General features: G+C 35.6%; 1 protein-coding gene across 1 annotated transcript in view; it reads right to left on the reverse strand.

Annotated features, from left to right (window-relative positions):
- Window positions 1-3,391: 3,391 nt before the first annotated feature.
- The window catches only part of tmem63c (transmembrane protein 63C), a 44,330-nt gene continuing 20,541 nt past the window's right edge, over window positions 3,392-27,180 (reverse strand). Inside the window, exons 6-23 of the mRNA XM_039666922.2 lie at window positions 25,937-26,079; window positions 24,037-24,088; window positions 23,816-23,924; window positions 22,590-22,663; window positions 22,358-22,438; window positions 21,862-21,982; window positions 21,561-21,694; window positions 18,719-18,841; window positions 16,118-16,271; window positions 15,866-15,972; window positions 13,407-13,493; window positions 11,973-12,038; window positions 11,725-11,887; window positions 10,931-11,036; window positions 10,085-10,252; window positions 8,040-8,155; window positions 7,618-7,692; window positions 3,392-7,394 (exon numbers count right to left, since the gene is read on the reverse strand). Of these exons, the coding sequence (XP_039522856.2) occupies window positions 7,170-7,394; window positions 7,618-7,692; window positions 8,040-8,155; window positions 10,085-10,252; window positions 10,931-11,036; window positions 11,725-11,887; window positions 11,973-12,038; window positions 13,407-13,493; window positions 15,866-15,972; window positions 16,118-16,271; window positions 18,719-18,841; window positions 21,561-21,694; window positions 21,862-21,982; window positions 22,358-22,438; window positions 22,590-22,663; window positions 23,816-23,924; window positions 24,037-24,088; window positions 25,937-26,079 (2,104 nt within the window). The 3' untranslated portion in view covers window positions 3,392-7,169. The remainder of the gene's footprint in view (window positions 7,395-7,617; window positions 7,693-8,039; window positions 8,156-10,084; window positions 10,253-10,930; window positions 11,037-11,724; window positions 11,888-11,972; window positions 12,039-13,406; window positions 13,494-15,865; window positions 15,973-16,117; window positions 16,272-18,718; window positions 18,842-21,560; window positions 21,695-21,861; window positions 21,983-22,357; window positions 22,439-22,589; window positions 22,664-23,815; window positions 23,925-24,036; window positions 24,089-25,936; window positions 26,080-27,180) is intronic.

Here is a 27,180-nt window from a genome sequence, read left to right on the forward strand (position 1 = left end):
ATACCTAAATAGGCTACCATGAAATGTAAAAATACATATATGCATAAATAAATAACTTTATTAGGTTACTTAAATTAAATAAACCAGTCAAAAAAATTGTAAAAAACAAAAAAACATCTGTTTATAACTGTGAATTAACATCAAAGATGTTATCATATATTTTGAAAACTGCTTCCGTAAATGTTATGATGAATCTTATAATTTTATTAGGAAAATTTCATATTTATAAGAGTAAAATGAATAATTCTAAACCTTGTTTGAAGTTTTTTTTTTTTTTTTTTTGGTCTCATTTTTAGTTTTCAGTATATTCTGTCTCTCAAATGTATCGATAAAAATGTAGTGATACAATTGTATTTGCTAAAGAATATTGAAGCTAATTGAAGCTAATTTTCTTTCTTTAAATAGTACAAATTACTGGTTTCTAACTTTCTCTTAAATCATAATATTATACACAATAGAGATAGTCCCTTTCCTGTTTTTATTTCATTTGTTCAATTCTGTCCTATTTTCATTTGTTTCTTATTTATTGTGAAATTATTATTTGTTGATTGTTATCTTTTTGGATGTCATGTTATTGTTGTAATTGTTGTGCATTATGTGAAATGTTAAAAAAACAAAAAACAAAAAAAAAACACAGCAATTAGGTTATACTGAGCCTGATCTTGTCTTAGAATGAAGTTATACCTTTCAGAAAAATGTTACCTGGGGTGAAACTCCCCTACCCTTATTTGCATGTGTATAGCTCACAGCATTTTCATTTACATGTCAAAGCCTCCTCTAGATTTAGGAGAAGGGGGGACAATGGGGGGACAACTGCCAAGCAAGGCCCACGTCAATTTCCGGCAATTCACAGCAGTTTTGAGTGTTACCTGTAAATTGCCGTGTGCAGTCGTAAACCTGAACTTCCACGACAATCTACAGTGCCGCTTACTGACGAAAATCCCACTTTTCATGCAGTGAAACAGCTGAGTGCAATGAACTGATGAGTGACAGTGACAGACAGAATGCTGGGAAATTAAGTCAATAGTGAAGGACACCTTAAACACGAAGACCTCTGGTGACAAACAAGGGAACACAACCAGACACTGTGACAGGAAGATCTTAGTTTTCAATGGATGTTAAATGACTACAGTTGATAATGGATCAAAGTTTAGCAGAGATTAACGGTAATGCTAGGCGGCAATAATTAGCTTTTGTGCATGAGAAACATTCCAGACCAGGAAACATTTCCCAAACATTGTGATTCCTGTTTTAATACAATGTTGCATTGTACATTTTCTATACCTGATGTTTCTGTGCCATATTTTCATTGTGAAATATAATATTTAGATTCATGTGATGCAACATCTGAAAAATAGTGCAAAACCATGACACTATCATTTAAACTGCCGACCGTCCATCTCTCTATAGAAATACACACTCACACACACATTAATAATTAGGTTGACTCTATGCAGGGCCAGCCCAAACTGCAGTAATTAGTATGCAGACTCACTGCTCTTCACAGCCTGTCATTAGAGAGGTGAGCTGTGGCATACACTCAGCCACATTTGATGCTTCCAACATATTAATCACTGCAACCATCAGGGAATTCTCACCCCGCTGAAAGGTAAACATCAGTGTAATTAATCCCCAAAAGCCCTGGCAAAGGCAAGTTGTGCTACTATGTCCACAGTGGATTATTTTAATTGGAACATTTGAACTTTCTCACTTAAATCAGTTAAATTAGTGATTTATCTATCTATCCATCCATCCATAGTTGGGACAATGTCCTCACATAAGAACATCTCAGCACATGCATATAGACCAGCGGTGGCACAAACAAACATACTAGTATAGAATTATAGAATGTTTCTGTCTCTGGGTTGTTACTTCTGGAAAAAATGTTAAGAGATTTAGATGTATCCACATTTGGCCTTCTGTCAGATATTCCTGCCAGTTCTGCAAAAGAAAGGAAAATAATAGCCGAGACAAAAACCGCTGAATACCCTAAATAAACCAAAGACTGCTTGTGGATGGACATTCACAGCGATTCAATGGGCAAATTAATTAAATATATCAAAATATCTTCCATTTTTATGAGTTTATTTCATATTTCCACAATCATCTGATGGTGGGACACATGGAATTCCATTTATCTGCACTACTCACTCTATGGAACTTTCCATGTAGAAATGGAAACTTCCATAATTGAAATCCTGGAATATACGGTAACTTGATTCCTTTCTAGTAATCTACAGTTATGGTCTTTGTAACAAGTCTAAAGAACAGATATTTACAGGAGAAGAAATCATGAATTTTAAAAGGAAGTCTAGAAGCTTATTGAATAAGAACAGATCAGAGTACACATTTTATTTGGCCCTATTATAAGTGCATGTCCTGCATTTTGGAAATATTTCTCAAGTGTGGCTTCAGTTGTTGTTCTGCTGTGGTGTCCCATAACACTAGCACTCACATGGTAATGACATCTAGTGTGCAGGAAAAGCATAATTGGCAGTTTTCAAGCATTGACGGGTCAAGTGACCACTGGCTGTCTTCTGGCACGACATGAGATTTAATTTAAGGGCCGACATTTCATTTTCAAAAACTGAATCTTAAGAACACTTACAGGGAAATGTTTTTGAGACTGCTGCAAGGAACAATTAACCCCCCTAAAAAAAACCCTGCTTTCCCATTGCAATGTTGCTATTAAGAGGCAAGGGTATTTTGGATGGGCTACCTTGGTTGCTAAGATGTTCTGGGTCGTTTCTAGTTGGTTACTCACTGGCCCAAGTCTAAAGATATCGTCGCGTTTATTTTTACACTTGATTTGTTATCCGTCAAATCAACTTAGATAATTTATGTGGTTCAGATAACATAATATTTATAGTTTCTTATTATTAAATCAATCTCTTTCATTGTATCAACTCAATTTTTCAATTTCAATGAACTTTAAGTTTTAAGGCAACCAGTTAACTTCATTTTTTACAGTGTATAGCACTTTTTACAATAGATTGCTTTAAAGCTAGCAGCTTTACACAATTAAACATGAAACAAAATGCCAGTCACTTTCAAATTTCTACTATAAATCCGCTCTCCGGTGTTCATGTTTTCACTTGCGTCTGATTTCAATGGACTTAACAGAAGAAATAAACCAAGATTTCCACATTAAAGAAGGAGGAGCCACAAAGCACAAAAACCTATAATGTAATCGCCATGAACCTGGCAGTTCGAAGGAACTAGCCAGAGCGAACTACTCCAGAAAGTGCTAACTCTCCAAATGAACTTCGTTCTGTCCTGATTTTGCCTGAAATGCCGTCAACGAGTTTGCTCGATTTTGCTTTAAGTAGGGTTAGGTATTGTTTAAAGTATATATATATAAATAAAAAATAAAGACACAACTTAACAGCACTGATTTTTTGTAAATTATATTTTACACCCTTAAGAGCTGTGCTGCTGCAATTTAATAATTTGCAGCAATTTACTTTGTCATAAGCACCCCATCACATGATAGTGGCACCTCAAGCCACATTCCATAAACTGAGGGTACGTTTACACGACAACTATGTACTAAAAACATAAAAGTTTTTCCTTTCCGTTTTTCGTGCAGCCGTTCCACAAAAACGACAAAAAATGCTGTATTATTCATTCCAGGCCAGTAAGTGGCACTGTCACTTTATAAAGAAACACTCCGTGCCTCTGGACTGAACATGTAATATGCATGCGAATGATGTCACCATTTTCACAAATTCCTCTTTTTGTAGTTTACACAGGGAAGATAACGATCAAGTGTAGCATCAGTTCTGGCAGGTCACGTTAGTCAAGCTCGCATCAGCTGACTCTCAGCTGATCCACGTCTACCAATAGGAATACGACACTTAATCTGATACTGTATACTCCCATACAGGGAATTCTTGCACAGAACAGTACCATATCGCCAATCCAAATCGTATTTGACGCTAGTGGTCCTGACAGAAATATAGTTTTCAAAAACATGCACGTTTTCGGCAGTCAAAGCGCCGCTGTCCTGTAAATGAACGGCCAGAGCACATAAAAAGTTTTACGATTTTAGTTGAAAATGGTGTCGTGTAAACGGCCCGAACACTGAATAACACAGTAGTACACATCAACAGCTTGAGAATACAAACAAAAAAATAAATATCAAAAAGTATCTCACAATAGCAGTTTGTCAGGTACCTAGATATTGAAGACATTGACGTAAGAGTGTTTGCATATGTTTGTGTGTTATTTACCTGTATTTATAGATACTGTGATTGACCATAACCAATGAAAATCGGTCTGAATTAGATGCGACTGGGATGGAATGATGTTGCTGTTAAACAGTATGGCCAGAAACATACTTATACAAAAGTACGCAGACGTAAATATCTGGTCAGCGCATTTGGCCTATTGAATATGCTTAGCGTGCTAACAATAAACATGTAAAACCGCTTACAATGTAACTTGCTCAACAAGATTCTCTTCAAACTGTTGCTCTTGCCAAAGTAAGGGGCACGAAGGCAACATTTTTGCAACATTTTTTTTTTTTTTTACAACATTTAACCTATTCATTATAGAGGTATTTAGAACGCTAAGAACGCAATGGATTTTAGCGTTGTTCTCAGTAGTGCTCTGACAATTCCAGAAATCACTTAGCTGCTTAGCAAGAATCATTTGCATACTTGCAAATAGTACGTTTTAGGGCAAAGTCAGTTTTAAACAAGTTAGAAATCTCTAGTGATCATTGGTGGAATGCGCTTAAGAATTTAGCTCCTTTGTCTTATCTTGCTCTGTAGTCCATGCAGCATATTGCAGGTCATGCTGGATTGTCAGACATAACATGTTTTTTTTTCTATTTTCTTCTTAAGATCTGTTTCTTCAAGGCACAGCAAGAGAGCACGGTACAAATCACAACTCATTTACATTCAGCTTGGCAAGAAAACCCTCCACCCACCCTTCCCTTCCAGTCCTAGAACCACTAGCAGCAAAGACCAAGAATACAAAATTTACTAAGAAAATTGGTATTACAGAAGCCAGAGCAACACTTAACGGATCTAAAGAGAGCTGCAGGCTGGTTTGACTGTGTGACAGAGTAGAACAACATGCAGTTGGAAACTATGAATTGAGTAGCAGGATCATCCAATGTGCCATTTTGTGTTATCATAAATGATTTTACCCTGAAAATATTTTTTTTAAAAAGGTTGTGATTTTAATACGTTAAGCTCCATTGATAGAATCCGTCAGTTTGTAAAAAAAAAAAAAAAATCTAAACCAAATATTTGTTTACAGCAGTGCACTTACTATAAAAGACTGTGGTATAAACATGGCACCAGAATACATGTTAAAATACAAATTGTTTCAAATGTATAGCCACAAAACGTTTTATAAGTTGAACAAAATAGCTTACCTTGTATGAGGAATTTTTTCAACTGTCCTGACCATGTAAATGTAGGGCAACTTAGAGCTCAAATAACACAATTTAGGGCTCCAGACTGTGAATAAAATGATAATTTAGTATCAAGCCGTTAACGTCTTTTTCCCGCTCAAATGCGGTTTCTTCAGACGTCGTCTGTTTGGAATGCGCGCCAATGTTTCATGCACGTGACGGAACACGGAGCTTGATGTCTGATTCGGGGCTAAATGACTCGTGTGAACCGATTCTTTCAGTTCAATATTCACTAAAAAGCCACGTTTTAGCTATTAAAATCAGACTGGGTCAGGAAATTTCAGAGCTAAATTTTCCAAAAACACGGTGGACACCATTGCCACTCTCGAACGTCATTTTAAAGTATGCTTACACAATTGAGTGTGTTTTTATGGCAAAAACAATGACAACAACTGAAACGAATTTGTTGGCTACTATTAAAAAAATCAGTTTATAACTTAAATCGTTATAGTCTGTAGGCCTATACAGTTTTCCTCACTGCATGCAGGAGTGACAATATTAAAATCTCAATAATGATACGAACTCAATGACTGAACAATCATCTTTATCAAGCGATTCTATAGTCATCAGTCAAAACAGACAAAAAGACAAAATTTCATTTTTTTTTCAGAGCCAGTGGCTCTCTCTTCATTTTATTTTGTCTGGAGCTCTAATATCAGTGATTTTAGCTGCACAGAGCTTTAAACCCTCATTGCTCTATAGACTTTCATTATAAGTGCACTACTGTAGAAATTGGGAGTCAAAACTATGCTGCCGAGAGTCTTTTTTAGCATTGATTGAACAGCTCTTCTTTTTTGTTTATCTTTTTCCTACAAACTGATTGTTTTGCACATTTTTCAGTTCATTATGCGAGTCTGCTAAATTAGACTGTATTAGTCAGTAAAAAGCTTCACTTTCTAATGTCCTCTCACATCTTCTCTTTAGACCAAATTACTGATTGAACAGCACAGAAAAAAAAAACAACTAAAATTATGCAATGAGTGTCTCTGAATTTGAAATATTATGTAGTGCCAATTGACTGCAGTATGTACAACACAACTGCTATTGTCACTGAAAAACAAACAATAACTGGGAGCGATTGACTCTGGCGCACACTACAAAAAAGGTTGAGGGTGTTAATAACAGTAATAATAATCTACTAATAGAAAACACATGAAAACAGCCTCTCAGCATAATGTTGCACAATTATGTACCATTGCTAAAATACAAGTACTGAATAAAAATAACAATAGTAAGCACACACTGTAACAACAGCAAAAGATGAATTAAGCAAATCGGATTTGCAGGAGCATTGCCTAAACCCTTTAAAGCTTTACAATGTGACAATGAATAAAAAAGTACATAGAAAAAATCTGTCAAAATGCAATGTTCCAAGCTTCAATCAACCAAACCACCAGACACCCATTAACATCATTAGCGTGAAAAGAAAAATAGAGGAAAGTAGAAAGCATAGTCCGAGCAAGAGAAGTGGACTGGTCTCATTTTTTGACAGATCTTTGCTTTTATCCACTTCAGATTTTTCTTTGAAAGCTCAAGTCCTCCGAACTAAAACCGCCATGTCATTGAATTCCCAACAAGCTTTTAAAGCAGTTTGCTTGGATAGATGCAATTTGTTGTCTTTTACACTTACATAGAGGTTCTAGAGGAAAAGATGTGCAGCATAGTGCCTCTTTATCAACCACTAGCTAAGATGCGGCATTGGGCTCGAGCGTTAGTTAGGGAGTGGGAACGTTGGGCAGGTCGGTCACTGGAAACCCACAGGACTGTCCATGAGAGGGCTCGGGCAACTGGGATCTGTGTCATCCTTGAGTTCAGTCTCCAAAGTTTCCTCCAGATCCTTTTCCTCCACTCCTTCAGCGTCACACACTGAACTCTGGCTGTTCCTCATGGTGCCGTAGCTCTGGTGGGCCGGAGAGGGCATGGGAGTCAGGCCCAGCTCTGGGTCCAGCAGGACAGAGGCTATAAAAAGCTGAGGAGGGAAAGAATGAGAGGTGAGTAGGTGGAAAGCAAGAGTGCCATTATTTTAAGAGCTTCTTTTTTTATGTTTATGCAACATGCTACATGTGAAGTGCCTTTGACATGGTGAGTGGCAGCCTTAGAGGAGATGAGTGGAAAGAGAGAAATTAATTTCATAAGAGGGACTTGAAATGAGTGTGATGAATTAAATGAGCTGTGACGGGATAAGCAGGTACATTAGCTGTGGTTGTGGTGGAAACAGTGCTTCTCTCCGCATCACTGAAGCCTTCTTCTGTCGTCTGATCGGACATCTGAAACAAATCAGGATAGCCATCACGTTTTACTGCCTGAAGATATTATCCTGCTAAAAGCATCTATTCTCAAAGCCCATCTTGTGTTGACAAATGCATATAGTTGTAAAGGTCAAACTGTCAATATAGACTATATGACCTATATGATTTATTTATTTATTTTATATTTTTTGGGGGGAAATGTGCTTAATTGTCACAAAAATATAATAGATTATTTTTTTTCTGATGATTTTGGCTGAATTATAACCTTGATATTCACTCATTAATGTATGACCATTACTATTTTACAAGCATATACATCATGTTTCTACAAAACATCAAGATCAAGATTTTTTCACATGGCTGACCTGATAGCTTGTTGATCTGTCATGTCGTAGTTTTTTCAGACAAAAACCAAAGCAGGAGAAGACAATACAGCACAGGAGAGTTATGAAGGTGAACAGAGTGATGGGCTGCATTGGACCTGCACAAGAGATAAAACATGAGGTAATGCTTTAATATGGAACAGAGCTGGATACATGATTTTGTGGTCTTGGTTGTAAGATCTCTCAAAACCACATACAGTAAACATGGCTTCGGTTTGGGTCTGGGTCTCATTACTAGTCTCTTGGTTTGGGTTTGGGTTTGGGTCTGGTTCAGGAAATGTAGTTTATAATATCCTTACATAAAACCACTGTCTTGCCTGCAATTTCCAAAAAAACTGGATTTACCTCAGGCAAAGGTCAGCAAGGTATCTTAACCATTAAAAAGAATTTGCATGGATTGTCATGTTCTAATTGGCTACTGTCAAAGTGGCTCAGCATAGCTGCAAAAAAATCTAAATTTTCTCCACTTCAGTTTATTGAAATGGACAGTTCTTTGTCTATAGGGGATTATATATTGGGCTGGATCTAGGCCTTGAGTGGTCTAGTCTTGATCTGAGTTGGGGTCTTATGGGGAGTCTTGGAGTGTCTGGTCTTGACTCAAAGTGAACACATATTCTACAGTGACAGATAAACACATAATGTCAGATCATTCAGGTTTCTATTTTAAGTTACACAGTTATTATAGCAATACTTTCTTTTTTATGTGGTTTGGTTCTATTTAAACTAATAATGTATTATGTTAATGCAATGTGGCACAATCACAGCTGATCAGAACATTAGTTTAGTACACATCACATTTATGTGGAACATTGTGGACCAATGAGATTACACAGAACTTGAAACCAAAAGCGAATGACAAAGTGTCTTGATCTTATTGATTGTCACAGCCATTATGCATAGCTAAAGATGTATAATACTAATTCTGATTTATTTTCCAAATTCCTAGTGTTCCTAGGGTAATACCCCAGACTATCCACCTTATTCCTACGCCCCATGACGCTTTGCGTGAATTATGGGTGTAACTTCCTTTAAGCTGTAAACAATCAGTGGAAGGCTTGCTCTATGAACGCAATATGCTAAAAAAGTGGCCCAATGAGACATTAATCAACTCACCCTTCAACCATCGAACATTAAGATGAAAAGTGAAAATAAAAGTGCAAAAGAATCAACGAGGTACTTTCAACAGACCAAAAAGTCTTGTATAGGCAAATATATGTATTATAACAAGACTTAATCAAAAATGTTTGTTAACTTCAGCATTACATGACACTATATCAAAGTGATTTTCGTCATTTTGATAGATTATAAATAGCATTTACCCGTGCATTTACCCGTGAAAACAAACCAGGAAAGAGACTTGAGGATTTTAGGAGAATAACGCGAGAAAATTAAAATTAAATACATTTTTAATTTAAAATAAATGAAATTAAATGAATGTAATCGTAAATTAAATTCGGGAGAACAGACCGCAAACGTGCCGTATATGTTGTCCTTTTTCATAATTTTACAGCGGATTGCATAGAAAAAAATAAAAATCATTATGAGGAAAAGAAAGCAGCGACTGAAAAGAGCTCTTGCCATAGATATTCTGATTATTACATGTCACATTAAAATACCAAGTATACCGTTATTCTCCTGATGTCTGAAAATAAATCATGAAGGAAAATTGACAGCTCAAAGTGACGGATCAGCTTTATTTGTAGGGCAACCTTATGATTCGAAATGATTCGTTTCAGCTTTTTTCAATGGAAGTTCCCCAAACCGGAAGTGCCACCCATAATTCAAAACGCAGTAAGGTCGTCAGGAATAAGGTGGATACAGTATGAATAATATAATAAAAAAATGATATAAACCAAGGAAAACTACAACTGACCTTAATAGACAGCAGTCACCTGACACTTTTATAGTTTTATAGAAAAGAACAGCTTTCACATTTTTATAGCTGTTTTGTAAAAATACAGTAGGATTCAATATCCACTTCCAAAATCTGAGGTACAACTGGGAATTTCGTTTCTGTGTAAACCTACCCAGTCTGAGCACAGAGAAGAACAGCAACCAGAACATGCAGAGAATGGGCGCCACCACCACTTGACTGATGGCAGCCGAATGGATCTGCTGGCTGAGCTTGGTGGGTATATAGGCGTAGTAGATATTATACCGATCTACCATATGCTTCAGCACGAGGTAAAGCAAACCTGCGAAATGAATAGAGCTGGAGTTATCAAATAAACTTTGATCTTTCGAAATACATTACAGTGTCATTTTTAAAAGCACTTTTCAGATGATCCAGCAGCAATGCTTTGTGGGTAAAGTCATCTTATAAGAAGTTTTCCTGCCCTGAACATAATATTTATATATTTACCTGTTGACATAGACCACACGCGAGTGCAAGTTGCCAAATGAATTCAGAACTAAGTGAAAAATCATGATGATGGATGTCAGCGTATAGTAAATAAACAGTCATGGTGTGTATTGGTGACAGAACAGGCGTGGAGTGGGCGTCTGGATCTCGGCTAGACGGGTCGGAGCGTCTGGAAGACTACAGCGGGTTCTCACCTAGCGGCCATGTCACACCGCGATACTGAGATGCTGTTGGAGATACGGCTCAGACGCCCACACAGACTGAGGACGGGAACGAGGTATTAGAACATGCACAGAGGTGGAAATGAAGAGTGACGGAAAGAAAAAAGAGAGCTGTGGGTAAAAAGGAACAGAGAGAATGAGAAAAATATCAAACAAATGGTGCAGAGATGATAGACAAATGGATTTGAGTGCAAATTAGGAGGAAAGTGGAATAAGCGAGGGGAACAAGACATACTAAAAGAACAGTCTGTTTGTTGAAAAATAAAAACCCTAAAATTACGCAGACTCACCAAAAGGTACAATGATGGGGCAAGTGATGCTGTAGGTCATACTGACTGAAAATATGCACATGGTCCAGGCATACTCAAGACCGAACTGAAACTCATAGGCCTGACTCTGAGGGTGAGAATGGAGAAATAGGTTGTTAGTGTATTTTAATGCCATTTAATGTTAAGTTTCGGTGATTAACAGTCACTAAGAACAGCCGCTGTATGGAAAAGAGTTGTGTAAAGATTCTTTAGATTCTCCTTTAGTGTTACACAGTAAAAATAACAGTGAATGCGCTTGAAACGACATGAATGGGAATAAATGATCCAAAAATATAATTTTTTATAGGAGAACTTTTCCATTAGGGGCTCTAAACAATTAAGCCATGTTTCCCCCAAAATTACCTGGAGCAGGAACTTCTCCCCCAGAAATTCAGCTTTTTCATCACAGGAATAAATTATATTTTTAAATATATTAAAATTAGAAACCAGTCTTTTTTTATTTGAAGTAGTTTTTCATTATATCATTGTCCCTCTTCTCTGTGTCTCAGTATTCCTGGACTTTTATTTTGTCTTGTATTTTTTGTGTGTTTAGTTTCCATAGTAATTCATTAACTCATCTGTTTCTCATTATCTTGTGTATTTAAACCCTCACTCTTTATCTGTTTTTTTGTCTTGTGTTAATGTTTCGTGCTGATATGCATCTTTATAATGTTCCTGGCGTTTATTAAATGTTTACATCATTCAGCTGCATCAAGCAAGACACGGACAGTGACTAGTATTGTTTTTACTTGTTTTCACTGTACAGGTTTACTCACTCTTTTAACGTGGATACGTTCAGCTTTAGATTTGGCAAAGCAGAGGCGAAGAGAGTACACCAGTAGAGCAGGAATACGCAAAAGCTCCATGGCCGTTCCGATCAGACTGGACGTGATCACGTAGTTCAGAAAGAAAGCTCCGTTATCAGGCAAAAACACACACCTGAGTGGACAAAACAAAGTCAGTCTCAACAAATTATCCATAAATTAACCAACAGCTGTAGATTTAGGGAACAGTAAGAACTTACTGAAACTTTACATCTGTTTCATCCAGGAAGTGGATGTCAAAAAGCCACCTGAAGAACAAATCCAAGCTGAGGAGCAGACAAGAGAATACTGTATATTATATATAATCCTGAACATTATATGCAAGCAATAATGTACGAGACCGTCGAGAGGCTGTGCTGTATCGTGAATAAGTAACGGCTGAAGGGTGTTGTTAGGCACAACGCGAAGCAGTGTAACCCTTTTAGCCGTTACTTATTCACGATACAGCACTTGCCTTGAGTACCTTATTGCTTTTATAAAACAGTTACCACACAATAAAAATATTAAAGTTTCATGAAGTAAAACCACTAAAAGCCTTCCTTCCGCTCGAAAAAAATAAAAAATAAATAGTCCCTGACCGTGAACAGCAACAACGTGTGTAATATGCATGAAAGCTCAAATAAAAACAACAGTGTTGCGGTCATAGGCGTTGTGTTTTATCATGAATAAAGGACAGCTATTGACCAATCATGAATAAAGGACAGCTATTGACCAATCAGAATCAAGGACTGGTAATAAGAACACTTAACTGTGAATGTCAAAGTCTCAGGCTTTTGTTTAGTTCTGGTCTAAAGGTGATTTTTAGTGGATGTGTGATGTCAGTTTAACCTTAAGGTGTCCTAGAGTAATCATCGGTGTAGTTGATCACATTAAAGGGATAGTTAGTAGTCATTAATTATTCACCATCATGTTGTTCCAAACCAAATCTGAGAGCTTTATCCCTCCATTGACAGCCTACACAACTACCATTTTCAAGGTCCAGAAAGGTAGTAAAAACATTATTAAAGTAATCCATGTGACTCCAGTGATTCAACCTCAATTTTTATCAGTGGTTTCTTTGTGCAAAAAAACATAATTTACCACTTTAATTCCAAAACATGAATCTCCAATACGCCTTCACACAACAACATCGACAACGTGGTGCTCTCGTGAATGCATGTTGAAGATTCATATTATATAAACAAAGTGGTAAATTTATAATAATTAATGCCAGAATTTTTATTTTTGGGTGAAATATTCCTTTAACTATGAATATGATCCACTAATGTCTGGCAAACACAACGTTTCCGGATAGATAGTCTATATCTATTGTTTTATGTTGTGAGATTAAACTATTTAAAAACGAGGTTCATAAAATTAAAATTTCTGAATTTAGTTGGGCTTAAAATCAAACATGTTCAGATAGTGTAAGTGTCAGGGGATTGTGAAAAGAAAAATAGCCTAATTAAAAAAAAAAAATGTTGGCATAGGTAGGACATCCTTATTTATCACTGTCATTGACCCACATACATAGGCTACTGTATATAAAGAAACATTTTATTATGAGACAAAATGGCAGACCAAATAGGTATTTTTAAATGAAACCCTTGATATGCGACGTGTTATTATACATATAATTATTGTAGGATGATTACCTGGATAGACCCAGTGATGGTAGAATGATTACCATGAAGACCAGCAGCAAAAAGCATTTGTGCATAGTGACCTGATTCTCACCGGACCTGAGAGAGACACACAATAAATATAGAATGAATACATGAGATCAACCAATAGCAAACCCCAACCATCCAATCAATTCCCCATGGACAAAATCAAATCCCGCCCTACATTTTTTCTTGTTCGAGAAGCCATTTCACACAGATATATATCACAACAGGGAATAAAATATTATTGCAACTTCTGTTTCATGTCAACTTTAAATAAATAGATTTTCATCTTTTTACATGATTATACCATTCTATAATTTTCCATTATCACACCAGTTCCTGGTTAAAGTCCACATAAAACCACATTCTGACAGTCTAATGTGACCTATTTTAGAGTAAAAATGTAAATGAATTTTGTAAATACTGTTAAATATATGTTGACTTTCATGTCGAGTGTATATTAATCATTAAAAGTGTTTGCACTGTAAATACAACAGGTAGACAAATGTTTTGCTGCAAGTACTGCAGCTGCACAATACAGAGTGTTTGATCCACGTGAACTATAATGTGACTCTGTGAAAGACGCCGCCAGTCTGCATATGATTATTCCCGTGTTGTGATCACTATGACAACAAGCCTGGAGAGGCAAGCAGAGAGTGCAAGAGAGAGGGACACCATGTAAACGTGTTGTGCATGGGTGGGTGGGAGACTGAGACTGGGTTGGGGGTTGTTTTGCAGTTATGCAATATGTTTGTGCGCTGATATGAACATGTATTTGCAACGCAGCTTAAATCTATTGCATAAACAACTACCAACAGCGCAAACTTACCCTGGTCATTGGGACAACACCATATTTTTGTCAAGCAACACCTTACCTCAATTTCTCATTACCATAATAAAGGAAAATCATTGTTACTAATCATATATTAGTTTTCTTAACACTCTGGTGCTGTTCGGTTTCATGGTTTTTTTTTTTTTCGTTTTTTTTGAGACTTGCTGTTGCTAAGTGAACACACACACACACACACACAAACAGGGGGGTTTTCTTTTAAGGTCTTTTTTCATAATATAACTTTAAATATGCATTTTTAATTATTTTTTAAGTTATATATAAAACAAGCCAAGAGGGGACCTCCTACTCTGACCAACAGCTAATTGTCCAACAGGGGACCTCCATACCCTTGTGTGTGAACAGTGAAGTGAACTGTCAGTGAAGTCTGTCTTTACTATGTAACTTGTATATATACACACACACAAAATCATCAACATGATTCGAAAAGGTTGAATGGTTCAGAAAAAAAGACCCACTTGTATTGTTCAAGGTCAGAAATGGCCGCATTGGAAATAAATGAAAATCAAATTTCATCTAGTGGAAACTTTTGGTACTGCGCCCACACAACACCTGAAAGCTAATTTTTTGATACATCAACCTCAAATTTGGAACACAGCTTTTTTAGATTTATGACTTTGTTTTTTCTCACAGAGAAAAACTTGTTTTAGAAAATATATATTTCATATAAAATTTAAAAATAGTATTTTTTTTGCATTTTCATAATAAACTTAAACGTATATATATATATATATATATATTTACTTTACTTTTTCATATAATAATGAAAAAGAAAGGAATAAACTGCCAAGTGTCTTCTTTAAAAAGAGACCTAACTTAAGTCTGTGCTGCAAAGCATTCAAGATTTATTTATTATTTTTAAGGTCTATGTTCAAAATGATAAACAGGTAATAAATGGATCATAACTATTCCATAAATATAATTTAGTACAATACAATCCTCTAAAAATACAAAATATTTAAAAAAACATTATTGAACTAAAATATTGTACATTGATTTCATTTTAAAAAAACAAACACAAATGTGAACAGTACCTGAACTACCTAAATATTTTAATATATTGTGGTATTTGGTGTATATTATGGAAATTTAAATGATACAAATTAATATAAAAAAATTATATAAAAAAATACAATACTAAGCAAAAGTCTGGGACCAGTAAAATTTTTTAAAATAAGCTAAAGTAAATTACAATGTTAACAATAAATGGCTGCAAGAAATTTATCTTTGTCATCACAAGAATAAATACATTTTTTAAATATTTTTAAAAAGGTCAGTTATTGAAAATTGTAGCAATATTTTACAATATTACTATTTTTTACTGTATTTTGATCAAATAAATGCAGCATTGGTGAGTATATGAGACTTCTTTCAAAAATAATAAAAAAAACTGAATGGTAGTGTATCATCCAAATGCATTATAAGTTGTTTTAACATCCGACAGGGAACATATATAACTGTGTTAATAAACAATTATTTCATTTTAATTCAGTAAAATCAGTCATTTGAATGAGCACTGGAGTAAAAAGACCTCCCTGCTGTAGCTTTCTCATATATATACACAGTTTAAAGTCAGACGGCGGAAACGGCATCATACCTGGTCCAGTGGTACTCAAAGAAAGATGAATAGTACACAATGAAGGGCAGGAGAATGGAAAAGGCCCACAGGAGCAGGGTGGGGAAGAACTGGGTAATTACTGGGTTCTAGACAGTAGAAGACAGTAAAAGATCAAATTCAAAACATCCAACTTCCGAAAACAACACAAAAAAGACCTTTCAGTTTTATTTTATATTCTAATGTGGCGTAATACAGCCGGACGGTTATAAAACTTCTTTGATGGTCACTGACCCTTAAGCTTTCAACTGGCCGAGTGACGTTGAACTTGTCCATAGTGTTTACGATGATAGCAGGGGTTGTGAGAAAGAAGAGCAAGAGGAAGAGCAGAATGTTGAGCAGGACGCAGCGGAGCCACCAGCGAGAACCGCACACTGACAGATTTTCCCTGGAAGAACACAGGCACCAATCAACAAGACAAGGTCTGAACAACAGTTGCACGACTGAGAGTGTGTGCTCGCCAAGTGTTCAGCTGCTGTTACATAAATGGGAAGGTTTGTGCTGGAAAAGCTGGTTAGCTGGACTCCCAGTCTGACAGAGCGGGTATTCAGCTGGTTTAGTTGTAGGTCTTCCAGCTCAAAACCCTTTCAGAACCAGCAACAGTGCCCCAAACCCCCCTGAAACCAGTTCATACCAGTTAAAGGTTGGGACAGGGACACAAGATTGGTTCATTTATGATGTTCTATGGGATAGTCTACGCTTCATACTCTTAAAGTCTGATATAATAGTTTACAATAATGTATATATTTTTTCATTTAAACAACCTAAATTTATTTATTAGTTTATTTGATAGGGACCATGTATTGTCGTAGGATAATACACCATGTAAATATGCCAGAATTAGTAAAAACATACTACTTTTTATCTGCAGGACCTGAAAACCAACAAAAAACCAACAGTCATTCACTATAACAACAATACACATGGATAAGAATATACATTGATATTACAAACAACGCATAAATAAAAATATAAAAAAAATACATCATTCTCCACTATACTACATTTAATTTAACAATGAAAGTTTGTGGCTGATAAATATAGCAAGTAAATGTATAGAAAATCTAAATTATAATAAAAAAGTCTATATACGTGTTCATATTTGATATGCCTGGCTTTTATGGCTCATATAGTAATATATAAGAGAATATGAAGCTCAAAGGGGGAAAAACACCTAAAAAATGTTTATATGGTCAAAGAGTACAATGAAATAATTCTAGCTTGTAATGTAAATCATTGAGATCTTTACAACATTATAGCAGACTACTTATGCACACTGTATATAAATATCAGTTTTCTTAGCCAGATGAGAGAATTAAATGCTTAGTTTACGTTACAACGATTATTGAGAGATGAACAAATAAATGTTCCTCTCAAAACTATCACATTTGGTACTTACATGTTATCATGATTTTTCTAAAGAATGATGTATGGATAATCAAGAAGTGAATTACTTCTTCAGACCAGTAAGTGTTCATCTTACGTTTACTTTATAAAAATCAGAGAAAAAGACACTTATCACAACCTGAAGGGGGATGTTTTCCAAGAGACTTTTATCAATCAGATGCAAGAAGGCATGCAGTAGATTGTGTACAACAGGTTTTTCAGCAAAGTTTTTATCATGTCTAAATAATTTAAAATATGATACAGTAGGCTTTAAAGAGTTAAAAGGATTGTTCACAAAAAATGAAATTTATGACATTATAAAGGTTCATTTCATTCCAAACCTTCATGACTTTACTTCCTCTGCAGAACACAAAATAAGACATTTTGAAAACTGTTTCTGTGCATGTACAAAAAAAAGTCAAAAGTCTTCAAAACAACACTGAACCTCATTTACTTTGACTGCATTGACATTAAAACAAAATCATGTATTATTATTTTACTTCCGCAAAATAAAACACACACTCTTTTTTGATTTTGGTAAACTGAACTTAATTGACTATGTTTTCCAGTTAGAAAAACATATATATAGAGATATAAAGTTCTCTCATTTGGGAAATAAGTAAAACCCAAATAAACCCATGCAAAAAAGGAACAAAATATAATGAGTTCAGATTTTTTTACAGTGCAGGTTTGGAACAACATGAGGATGTAAATGATGAGTAAATGATGACAGAATTTTAATTTTTAGGTGAACTACCCGTTTAAGTAAAAGCAAGGCACATGAAAGGCATAAAAATGAGAATGAGGTTTACATAAAGTGGAAACAAATACCTTTAGAAAGTAATCGTTTCCACTCTATAATAATCCAAAATTGCAAAAGCATTTACTCTATAAATGCAGTGCTACAAAACACTGCACTCATGGGCTACACTGAAATGGAAAACATTCACACTTCAATAAATTGTTTTAATAAGAAGCAAACATGCTACAACATTAGGGCTTGTATCCATAAAAAAGAAAGTCTTGAATTCAGACAAACGCACACACACACACACATCCGTCCAGTCAAGCAGAAAGACGGACTGACACGGTCCCCCCCACACACCCACCCACACACACTAACACTCACTCAATATATGATTCTCAACACATATTATGTAAGAGATATAATGGCTTTCACAGTGGCTGTCTAGGCACACACTCAGATTGAGACTTAATTAATCCAATTTCATCTCTCAAATCCAAGTGTAATGGCCTGGAACAAAGCATGTCATGAAAAATATATATGACTCCAACTTTGCAGATCACAGTTAACATAACCGTCTACTTAAAAAACGTTAAATAAAACATTGTAAATCTTGACCATTTCATAAAAGCGTTTGCTCATTGCGGTTATTTCTATACTTTTTCCTATTTCAAGATATAGATGTGGCTATGGTGTCGACTTACCAGATGATGTCATTAGGGGCAGGGGCATAAGAAACACCCCACTGATGGGACCGCACCACTGTGGTAATGCTGGACTGCTGGGGTCTGTGGCGGCAGCGAGCTCGGCTGTAGTCTTTCACAATACTGCAGAAACATAAGCACAGAGGCTTATAGATTTAAACAATAAGGTATGAGAGAACATGTGAATATATATATTTTTCAAATGTAGTCTACTCAGCAGAGTAACAAATTACTATCATACTGTATTGAACAATCAGAAGCCAGCACCAGAATTTAGTGTCGTATAAACTTATATATAAAGCTGTTTATTGTAGTGTACTAAATAAAAGCTGTTCTAAGTTGCAAGGGTTTGGTAATAAAGAGTTTGATGTACAAGAGTTTCTTGATTTATTCTTTTTGTAAGGGACAGTATTAATAATGAGCATGGGATCTATACTATTAAATCTATACTTCAAAATTATATATATGTATTTTTTAACTAACAGAACTACTCTGATAGAAATCAAACTGATTTCCTGTCATACAATACAGCACCAAACTGCCCACATTTTAGTTTGTGAGTTGTTTAATTAGTTCATTGTTAGATGAAAAGCTAACTCAGAAACTCTCAGAAAAAACAGCTGTCACTGGGACAGTACCCTTTCAAGGCACTAATATGCACTCTTTAGGGGTAAAGTATGATGGCAGAATGAGCTCAACCCTCTGCAACTGAAGGAAACACAAGCACATATAAAAAACACCAGCAAATTAAGACAAAACCTTTATTAGTTTGATGACAACATGTGATGCAAATACTCCAAACAACATAACCAGATACAGAAACACACTGAAAATACTCACAACATAACCAGATACAGAGATACTCTGAAAATATGCACAAAGCAACCGAAAACAGAAACACTCTGTTTTATATATATATGAAGAGTTCAGATGCAAAAGCCTCTAAGTGCCATTTAAAATTTTCTTCTAAAATGATCATTTTTATCAAGCTTGTATATTTAAGTTCAGTAATTTCACTTAAATGGCAATGATAATTACCTATTAATTGTCATTTAAGTGAAATTACTCAACTTAAATATACAAGCTTGATAAAAATTGTCATTTTAGAAGAAAATTTCAAATGGCATTTAGAGGCTTTTGCATCTGAACTCTTCATATATATATATATATATATTTGTATTTGCAGTGTTTCTGTATTTGTTTGCATTGTGAATATTTGCAGAGTTTCTGTATTTGGTTGAGATGTGAGTATTTGCACTGTTTCTGTATTTGGTTGCGTTGTGAGTATTTGCTGTGTTTCTGTATCTGGTTGCGTTGTGAATATTTGCAGTGTTTCTGTATTTGGTTGCATTGTGAATATTTGCAGTGTTTCTGTATTTGGTTGCTTTGTGAATATTTGGAGTGTTTCTGTATATGGTTGAGTTGTGAGTATTTGCAGTGTTTCTGTATTTGGTTGATTGTGAGTATTTGCAATGTTTCTGAATCTGGTTGCGTTGTGAGTATTTGCACTGTTTCTGAATCTGGTTGCGTTGTGAGTATTTGCAGTGTTTCTGGATCTGGTTGAGTTGTGAGTATTTGCACTGTTTCTGTATTTGGTTGCGTTGTGAGTATTTGCAGTGTTTCTGTATTTGGTTGATTGTGAGTATTTGCAGTGTTTCTGTATTTGGTTGATTGTGAGTATTTGCAGTGTTTCTGTATTTGGTTGATTGTGAGTATTTGCAATGTTTCTGAATCTGGTTGCATTGTGAGTATTTGCAGTGTTTCTGTATCTGGTTGCGTTGTGAGTATTTGCAATGTTTCTGTATTTGGTTGATTGTGAGTATTTGCACTGTTTCTGTATCTGGTTGCATTGTGAGCATTTGCAGTGTTTCTGTATTTGGTTGATTGTGAGTATTTGCAATGTTTCTGAATCTGGTTGCATTGTGAGTATTTGCAGTGTTTCTGTATCTGGTTGCGTTGTGAGTATTTGCAATGTTTCTGTATTTGGTTGATTGTGAGTATTTGCACTGTTTCTGTATCTGGTTGCGTTGTGAGCATTTGCAGTGTTTCTGTATTTGGTTGATTGTGAGTATTTGCAATGTTTCTGAATCTGGTTGCATTGTGAGTATTTGCAGTGTTTCTTTATCTGATTGAGTTGTGAGTATTTACAGTGTTTCTGTATTTGGATGAGTTGTGTGTATTTGCAATGTTTCTGTATTTGGTTGAGTTGTGAGTAATTGCAGTGTTTCTGTATATGGTTGCGTTGTGAGTATTTGCAGCACATGTGTTGTCAAACTGATGAAGACGTTTATTTAAACACTTTTTGCAGGTGTTTTTTCTTTAGTTGCAACACGTTGAGCTCTTTCGGCCACTGTAGTAATGGGTACAAACTAAGGTCCTTTAAAAGAGTACTGCACCAGTGAAAGCTTTTTTTTTTGAGGGAGTACCTGCATGTCATCACTATTATAAGTCATCATTAACTGACATCAAATAACCATGTACATGCTCTATAACACTTTACTACATCTCATAATGCTTAAAAAGACATAAGTTTGAATGTTAAAATTAGTTAACAGTTAGAAGAAGGAATGTGAATTTTATTCTGTATATATGTTTCATTTCACCCTGGACTACCTTTAGGGAACCTGAGGGCTCTATGAGACTAAATGAAATAAAACACATCGTTTTCTAATAGCTACAGTAGAGTCTAGTGGTTCAGCTGCCAGGAGATCTGCTTCATGTTGATGTTAAATGTTTTAAAATAAAAATACTTTTATATTCTTAAAATCTAGGTATTCATTACAGGACCTCTTGACGGATGATGCAGATTCTCAATAATCAGCCATTTACCCCCAACACTTACACTGCAGTCATCCTCTCATCTCTGAAGGTAACAAAGGCAATGCCCAGCCTCTTCATAGAGATCCGGTTCTTCTCTGCATTAAACTCATCCGTCAGTTTCTCCTCCAGCTCACTGTAGTACTGCTCTGCATCCACCTGATGAGAGGACAATCACAATAGACATGAGAAGAAGAGTATCAAATCTCCTCACAGAGCAGTTCATGACAGTCAGTTGGTGTGTGGTGGTCTCCAGTGGCCAACATGAAGAGGTGCAGCACAAATGTATCCATTCTGACTATAATGAGTGCGTGAGGGAAATTTACCTGTTCAAAGCCACATATATCACAGCAGAAGATCTGTGCACAGGGGTGCATCTTTATCAAGATCCTGCCTTCCTTCTGAGCTTTGGTTGTGAAGTACAGCCTTCCTTTCATTGCTTTTCGCCTGTACAGGATATAGTTTTAAGGCCCGTTCACACAAAGAAAGATAACATCCACACCAAAGCATGAAATGATTGTTTATTCTAAGCACGCTGCAATTGCGAGCATAAGTCGTCTGTCACTTTAAATGCTTGAGCTCATTAAAGTCTGTTTGGTTGTCATAGTTTTTATCATTCATCAGCTGGAAGGATTCGTTCTGACAGTGATTGCAATAATATCATGGTGTGAACACTGCTTTTCTTTTATATTTAGAAAGATTTATAGAAATATATCTTTACCATTATCGTTATCGTCCTTGGTGTGAATGTGCCTTTAATATGGTTAAATATTTGCGAGACTCAGCTCTTAGACATTCAGGAGATGTGAGAATGCGAATGACCTTTCAGAGTCCAGCTTCATTAGTTTTTGTACGTCAAAGCAGAACCGGATGTCTGTAACGGTGCAGCTGGGGTAGGCTTCACTGTTGGGAGATAGAACAGACGTTGGCTTTTACACTGAGTGAAAAATGAATGCCATCACTTGTGTTGACATCTAATCTCCAATATGCTGAAGTATGGAGATTAAGTAATAGTTGAAATTCTGTGGATAACCGCTTTGTGCCCTTCACTCACTGCAGGTGTTTGGTGATCAGGCCGGGATCAGAGATTTCTCTTGGAATTGACGTTATCATCAGAGTTCTGGCCACCTGCAATAATAAATCAAAAATGAGAGCTGGAAGTGTATTTCATGAAGCAAATCTTGGTGGTTGCAAGACGGCAAAAGAACAGTGTTGCTTTTTTGGTAGGAACATGATCAATTATGCCTTCTAATGAATCAACTTCACAGGTATGATCATAATGGTAAACGCTATTCGTACAAGTCAATGAAAGATTATAAAACCTTTATTTAATTTCATGTGAACAGCACATTTTTCACTTAATTCACATAATCGTTATGCAAATATATATGTGCATTTATAATTTAATTAATAAAGAATTTATGTTGTAGTATATTTATTATACATTTTTGGGGGGATAAAAAAAATAAAAAAATTGTACGGAGCCCCATGCAACATGCAGGAACAAATAAATATATTTATAAACATATATACGAATTGTACACTCGTGCCCACGACTTACTCAGCATGCTTTACTAATTCCTTCCCTTGTCTAAAGTAAATCACATGCACGATATACGGTAATAATCAATTCCCTCGATTTACTAAATCATGGCCACACTGTGAAATAATTTGTTCCCTCCTTTTGGTTTCACGAAAACAAGGGAACAAATTGTTAAAGTAGACACAATTTACTAAAACAAGGGAATGAATTACTAAATCATGGGAACTAATTCTTTCATTTGTAGCCACGGTTAACTAAAACGAGAGAACGAATTCTTAATTCGGTGCCACAATTTATATACTTGTCCGCATGTCATGTGCAGGGCTCCGTGAAATAGTGTCCAGTCCTATTTTTTACAGTCTATGGTCCAGACAGGGCGATTTTCATTAATGTATTACCGTAAAGAGAATTTAATGAAAATTAATGAGAGTAATGGGAAATGCAAACTAACAAAAGTTAAACATCTGAAGGCACTGCTGAAGTAAGTATTGAGGCGTCATAAAAATAATGTCACAATGCCAAAAATGCAAATGTATGTAAAAACAGACTTCCAGAAAAATACAATACAATTTGAATTATTCATTATTTATAATTAATGACATTTCTCTTTAAATTTAAGAGGAAATAAGGACGTTTGATTTTATGTAATTCCCTGAAAACGCAGAAGCATTTAAATGAAATACAAAAATGAGATGCAATAACACGTATGCACACAATACAATCTTGTGTTCACAGACCTTCTCGTCCTCTTTGTATTTCTGTTGTGAGGAGTGATGGGCCATGCACAGGACGGTGATCACAAAATACAGCAGGGCAAAGATACTGTGCAACCACAGAAATGTGTTCCTAAAGCAAGAAGAAAAGAGTTACTAAGATCATGCCAACATCTTCATAAATCTGTACATTCACTACAAGGTAATGCATTTATATGTACATCCATCATAATAGACAAACTTACTGCGCAGGGACATTAACCACTGTTGTTCGGCCGAAATTTTGTGGACTATCTCCTGAAAAACATAATAAACAAGTCATGTTAAAACACCAGTGTCAAAAATACAACTCTAAAAGTAATTTGAGGCCTGTGAATGTGGAATAAAGAAACTCTCTACACCCAAATCTCTATGCATTGGGTTTGGTTGCTAGGACAGATTGGTGAATGTGTTGCTTTATTTCACAAATACTGTTGCATAGAGATAACTGTCAGCATTAAAACCCCCAACTTCTTGTAACCAGCCGGCCCTGAAGCTGCACCACAAACTGGTCTACCACACATCCACATTTAACGCTTTTAGAAGGCCACAGTAAACTTCTGCCACCGAGGTCGCATGAAAAGATTATTGCAGGTCTGAGAACAACAAGAGGTAAAGCTGGTGGCTTTTTACAATGTTCTTCTTGTGGCGTGGACAGTCAAGGCCTTTCCCAGATTTAACTTGGCCCTTCTAACCCTCTGTCGTGCCACCCAACCATCTTCAAACACTGTAGGGTGGTCTGAATGATGCTTTTACACATGTTCACTAATAGAGGGTTAAGACGGAGCCTTTCTACATCTTCAAGAGTTTTCCCAGGCCTTTCCGAAAGTCATTCATCGGCAGGCCCACCAGGAATCTGCATCCGCAGCAGATTTCCTGCCATACACAAAGTATTTTTTTTTTTTACATTTCCCCCAGTTTCCTCCAAATCAGTACAAAACAAATGTTCACTACTGTTGAAAGGTTTGATTTTTTTGGTGTTTTTAATGTTTAAGATTTTTAATGAAGTCTCTTGTGCTCACCAAGTCTGCTTTTATTTATTTTTTTATACAGTAAAAACTGTGAAAAAATATTACAATTTTAAACAACTGATTCCTATTTGAATATATTTTAAAATGTAATTTATTCCTGTGATGCAAAGCTGAAATTTGAGGATTTTGAACACTGGATTTAAGGATTCTTTGATGAATAGAAAGTGTAAAATAACAGCATTTATTTTAATAGAAATCTGTTAAAATGTCTTAAAAACTACTACTTTTGATAAATTTAATGTATCTTTTAAGTATTTTTTTGGTAACACTTTATTTTGATGGTCCCTTTTGAACATTCTGTTGACTATAAGTAACTTTGCAACTAGTCAACTAACTCATTTGAGTATTACTAGACTGTCTGCTTAATATCTGCTAACTCTTTATTGTGTCAGTCCTCCAACAGACTTTCTACTGACTATAAGTAACTTTGCAACTACATGTCAACTTATTCTAACGCTAAATACTCTACTAACACACTAATGAGGGGTTGTAGACACGTAGGTGCAACGTTACTTATAGTCAACAGAATGTGTTAAAGGGACCATCAAAATAAAGTGAATCCATGTTTTTGGTATATATATATATACAGTATATATATACATTTATTTTTTTTCACTGGTACTCTATCCCGAACAAAATCAACATTTTAAAAGCACCACAGATCAATTTTTTTTTACACTCTAGAAATGAACCTAACCTATGTACTGTATGTCATTAAGGTTTTGAGAACGTATTTTAACATTACGTATTTTAAGATTACACATCTTTACATTTTATTTTCCTTTTTGAAAGTCCTTTAGATCAATGTCAGAGCATGGCATCATGCATTTAACAGTCATTTCAGGTCAAACAGAAACTCTAACACTAACAATCTGTCAAAACTAATTCATGAGATTGTTCTAAACTGGAGTCTGTTTTTGGGTGCATGCACACTGATGAATTAAGTAATGCTTTATTCAAGTATACTGCCTTTTCCTGGATACCAAACGTGTTGTGTCTGTTGTCATGAATCCTTTATGGCTGAGCAATGCTAGAGCAAATAGTAACCAAGCATTTGAGGATCTGGTGGAGGTACCGAGGAGGTTCCCGGAGAGGTTGACGGGCAAGATGATGGTGAGCGACAGCAAACACACCACCATCAAGAGAACGATAATGTGGCGCTGGAAAGACAGGTACGTGATTGCGTCAATGCCACATTTACTGCGGATCTCCTCGTCCCTGTGGGAAAAGAATAGGGACAGAAAAGCTTCATTAAAATATATATTTTTTAAAATTAATTAGGCAAACATGGCAACGACATCATTCATGACAACATTTCTTATCCCATACATTAATTTATACAAAAATACATAAAAAAATGCACTACCTACACTCTCAGAAAAAAAGGTACAAAAGCTGTCACTGGGGCTGTACCTTTTCAAAAGGTAAACTTTTGTCCATTTCAGGTGCTAATATGTACATTTTAGGTGCTAATACTGTATGTACATTTTAGCTTGCCAATATTTACATTTTAGGTGCTAATATGTACATTTCAGGTGCTAATATGTACATTGTAGGTGCTAATATGTACATTTTAGGTGCTAATATGTATATTTTAGGTGCCAATATGTACATTTTAGGCACTAATATGTAAATTTTAGGTGCTAATATGTACCATTAAGGTACCAATATGCAGCCTTTAGGTACAAAAGTGTAGCTTTTGAAAGGGTACAGCCCCAGTGACAGCTTTTGTACCTTTTTTTTTCTGAGAGTGTAGATTCAGTTTTTTATCTTCTGAATTAAATATTATTTTAAAAAGTCTTCTTTTTTTTTAGAAATTAAGAAAGAAAAAAAAGAAAGCCAAGAAATTAAGGGAAAAAAAAACATTTTTAAAGGCTTTGGCATAATTGTCTGTTGTCTAAAACTCGTTTATCAAAATTAACAAATCTTTTTTCGTGTCATTTGGTTCATTCAACGAACGAAATGAACGAGTTGACTCGAGTTCGAACAGGAGAGTCACGAACGCGCATCACAGAACAGAGCAAGGCGACCATTTGAGCTTATAAAACTTAAACTTTGTTTTTTGTTTTTTTAAATGAGCGATCGTTTCGCTTGATAAGACCCTTATTCATCGTCTGAAATCGTTTAAAGCCCTTTGAACAGTTTGCAGTTTGCACTGAAACTGTCTTTTGGACCTTGAACCGTTTGGTTCCCATTGAAGTGCATTATATGGAGAAAAATCCCGGAAAATGTTTTCATCAAAAACCTTAATTTCTTTTCGACTGAAGAAAGATAGACACAGATATCTTGGATGACATGGGGGTGAGTAAATTATCAGCA

Source organism: Pimephales promelas, chromosome 15, assembly GCF_988280905.1.
Source record: "Pimephales promelas chromosome 15, fPimPro1.hap1.1, whole genome shotgun sequence".
Lineage (NCBI taxonomy): Eukaryota > Metazoa > Chordata > Actinopteri > Cypriniformes > Leuciscidae > Pimephales > Pimephales promelas.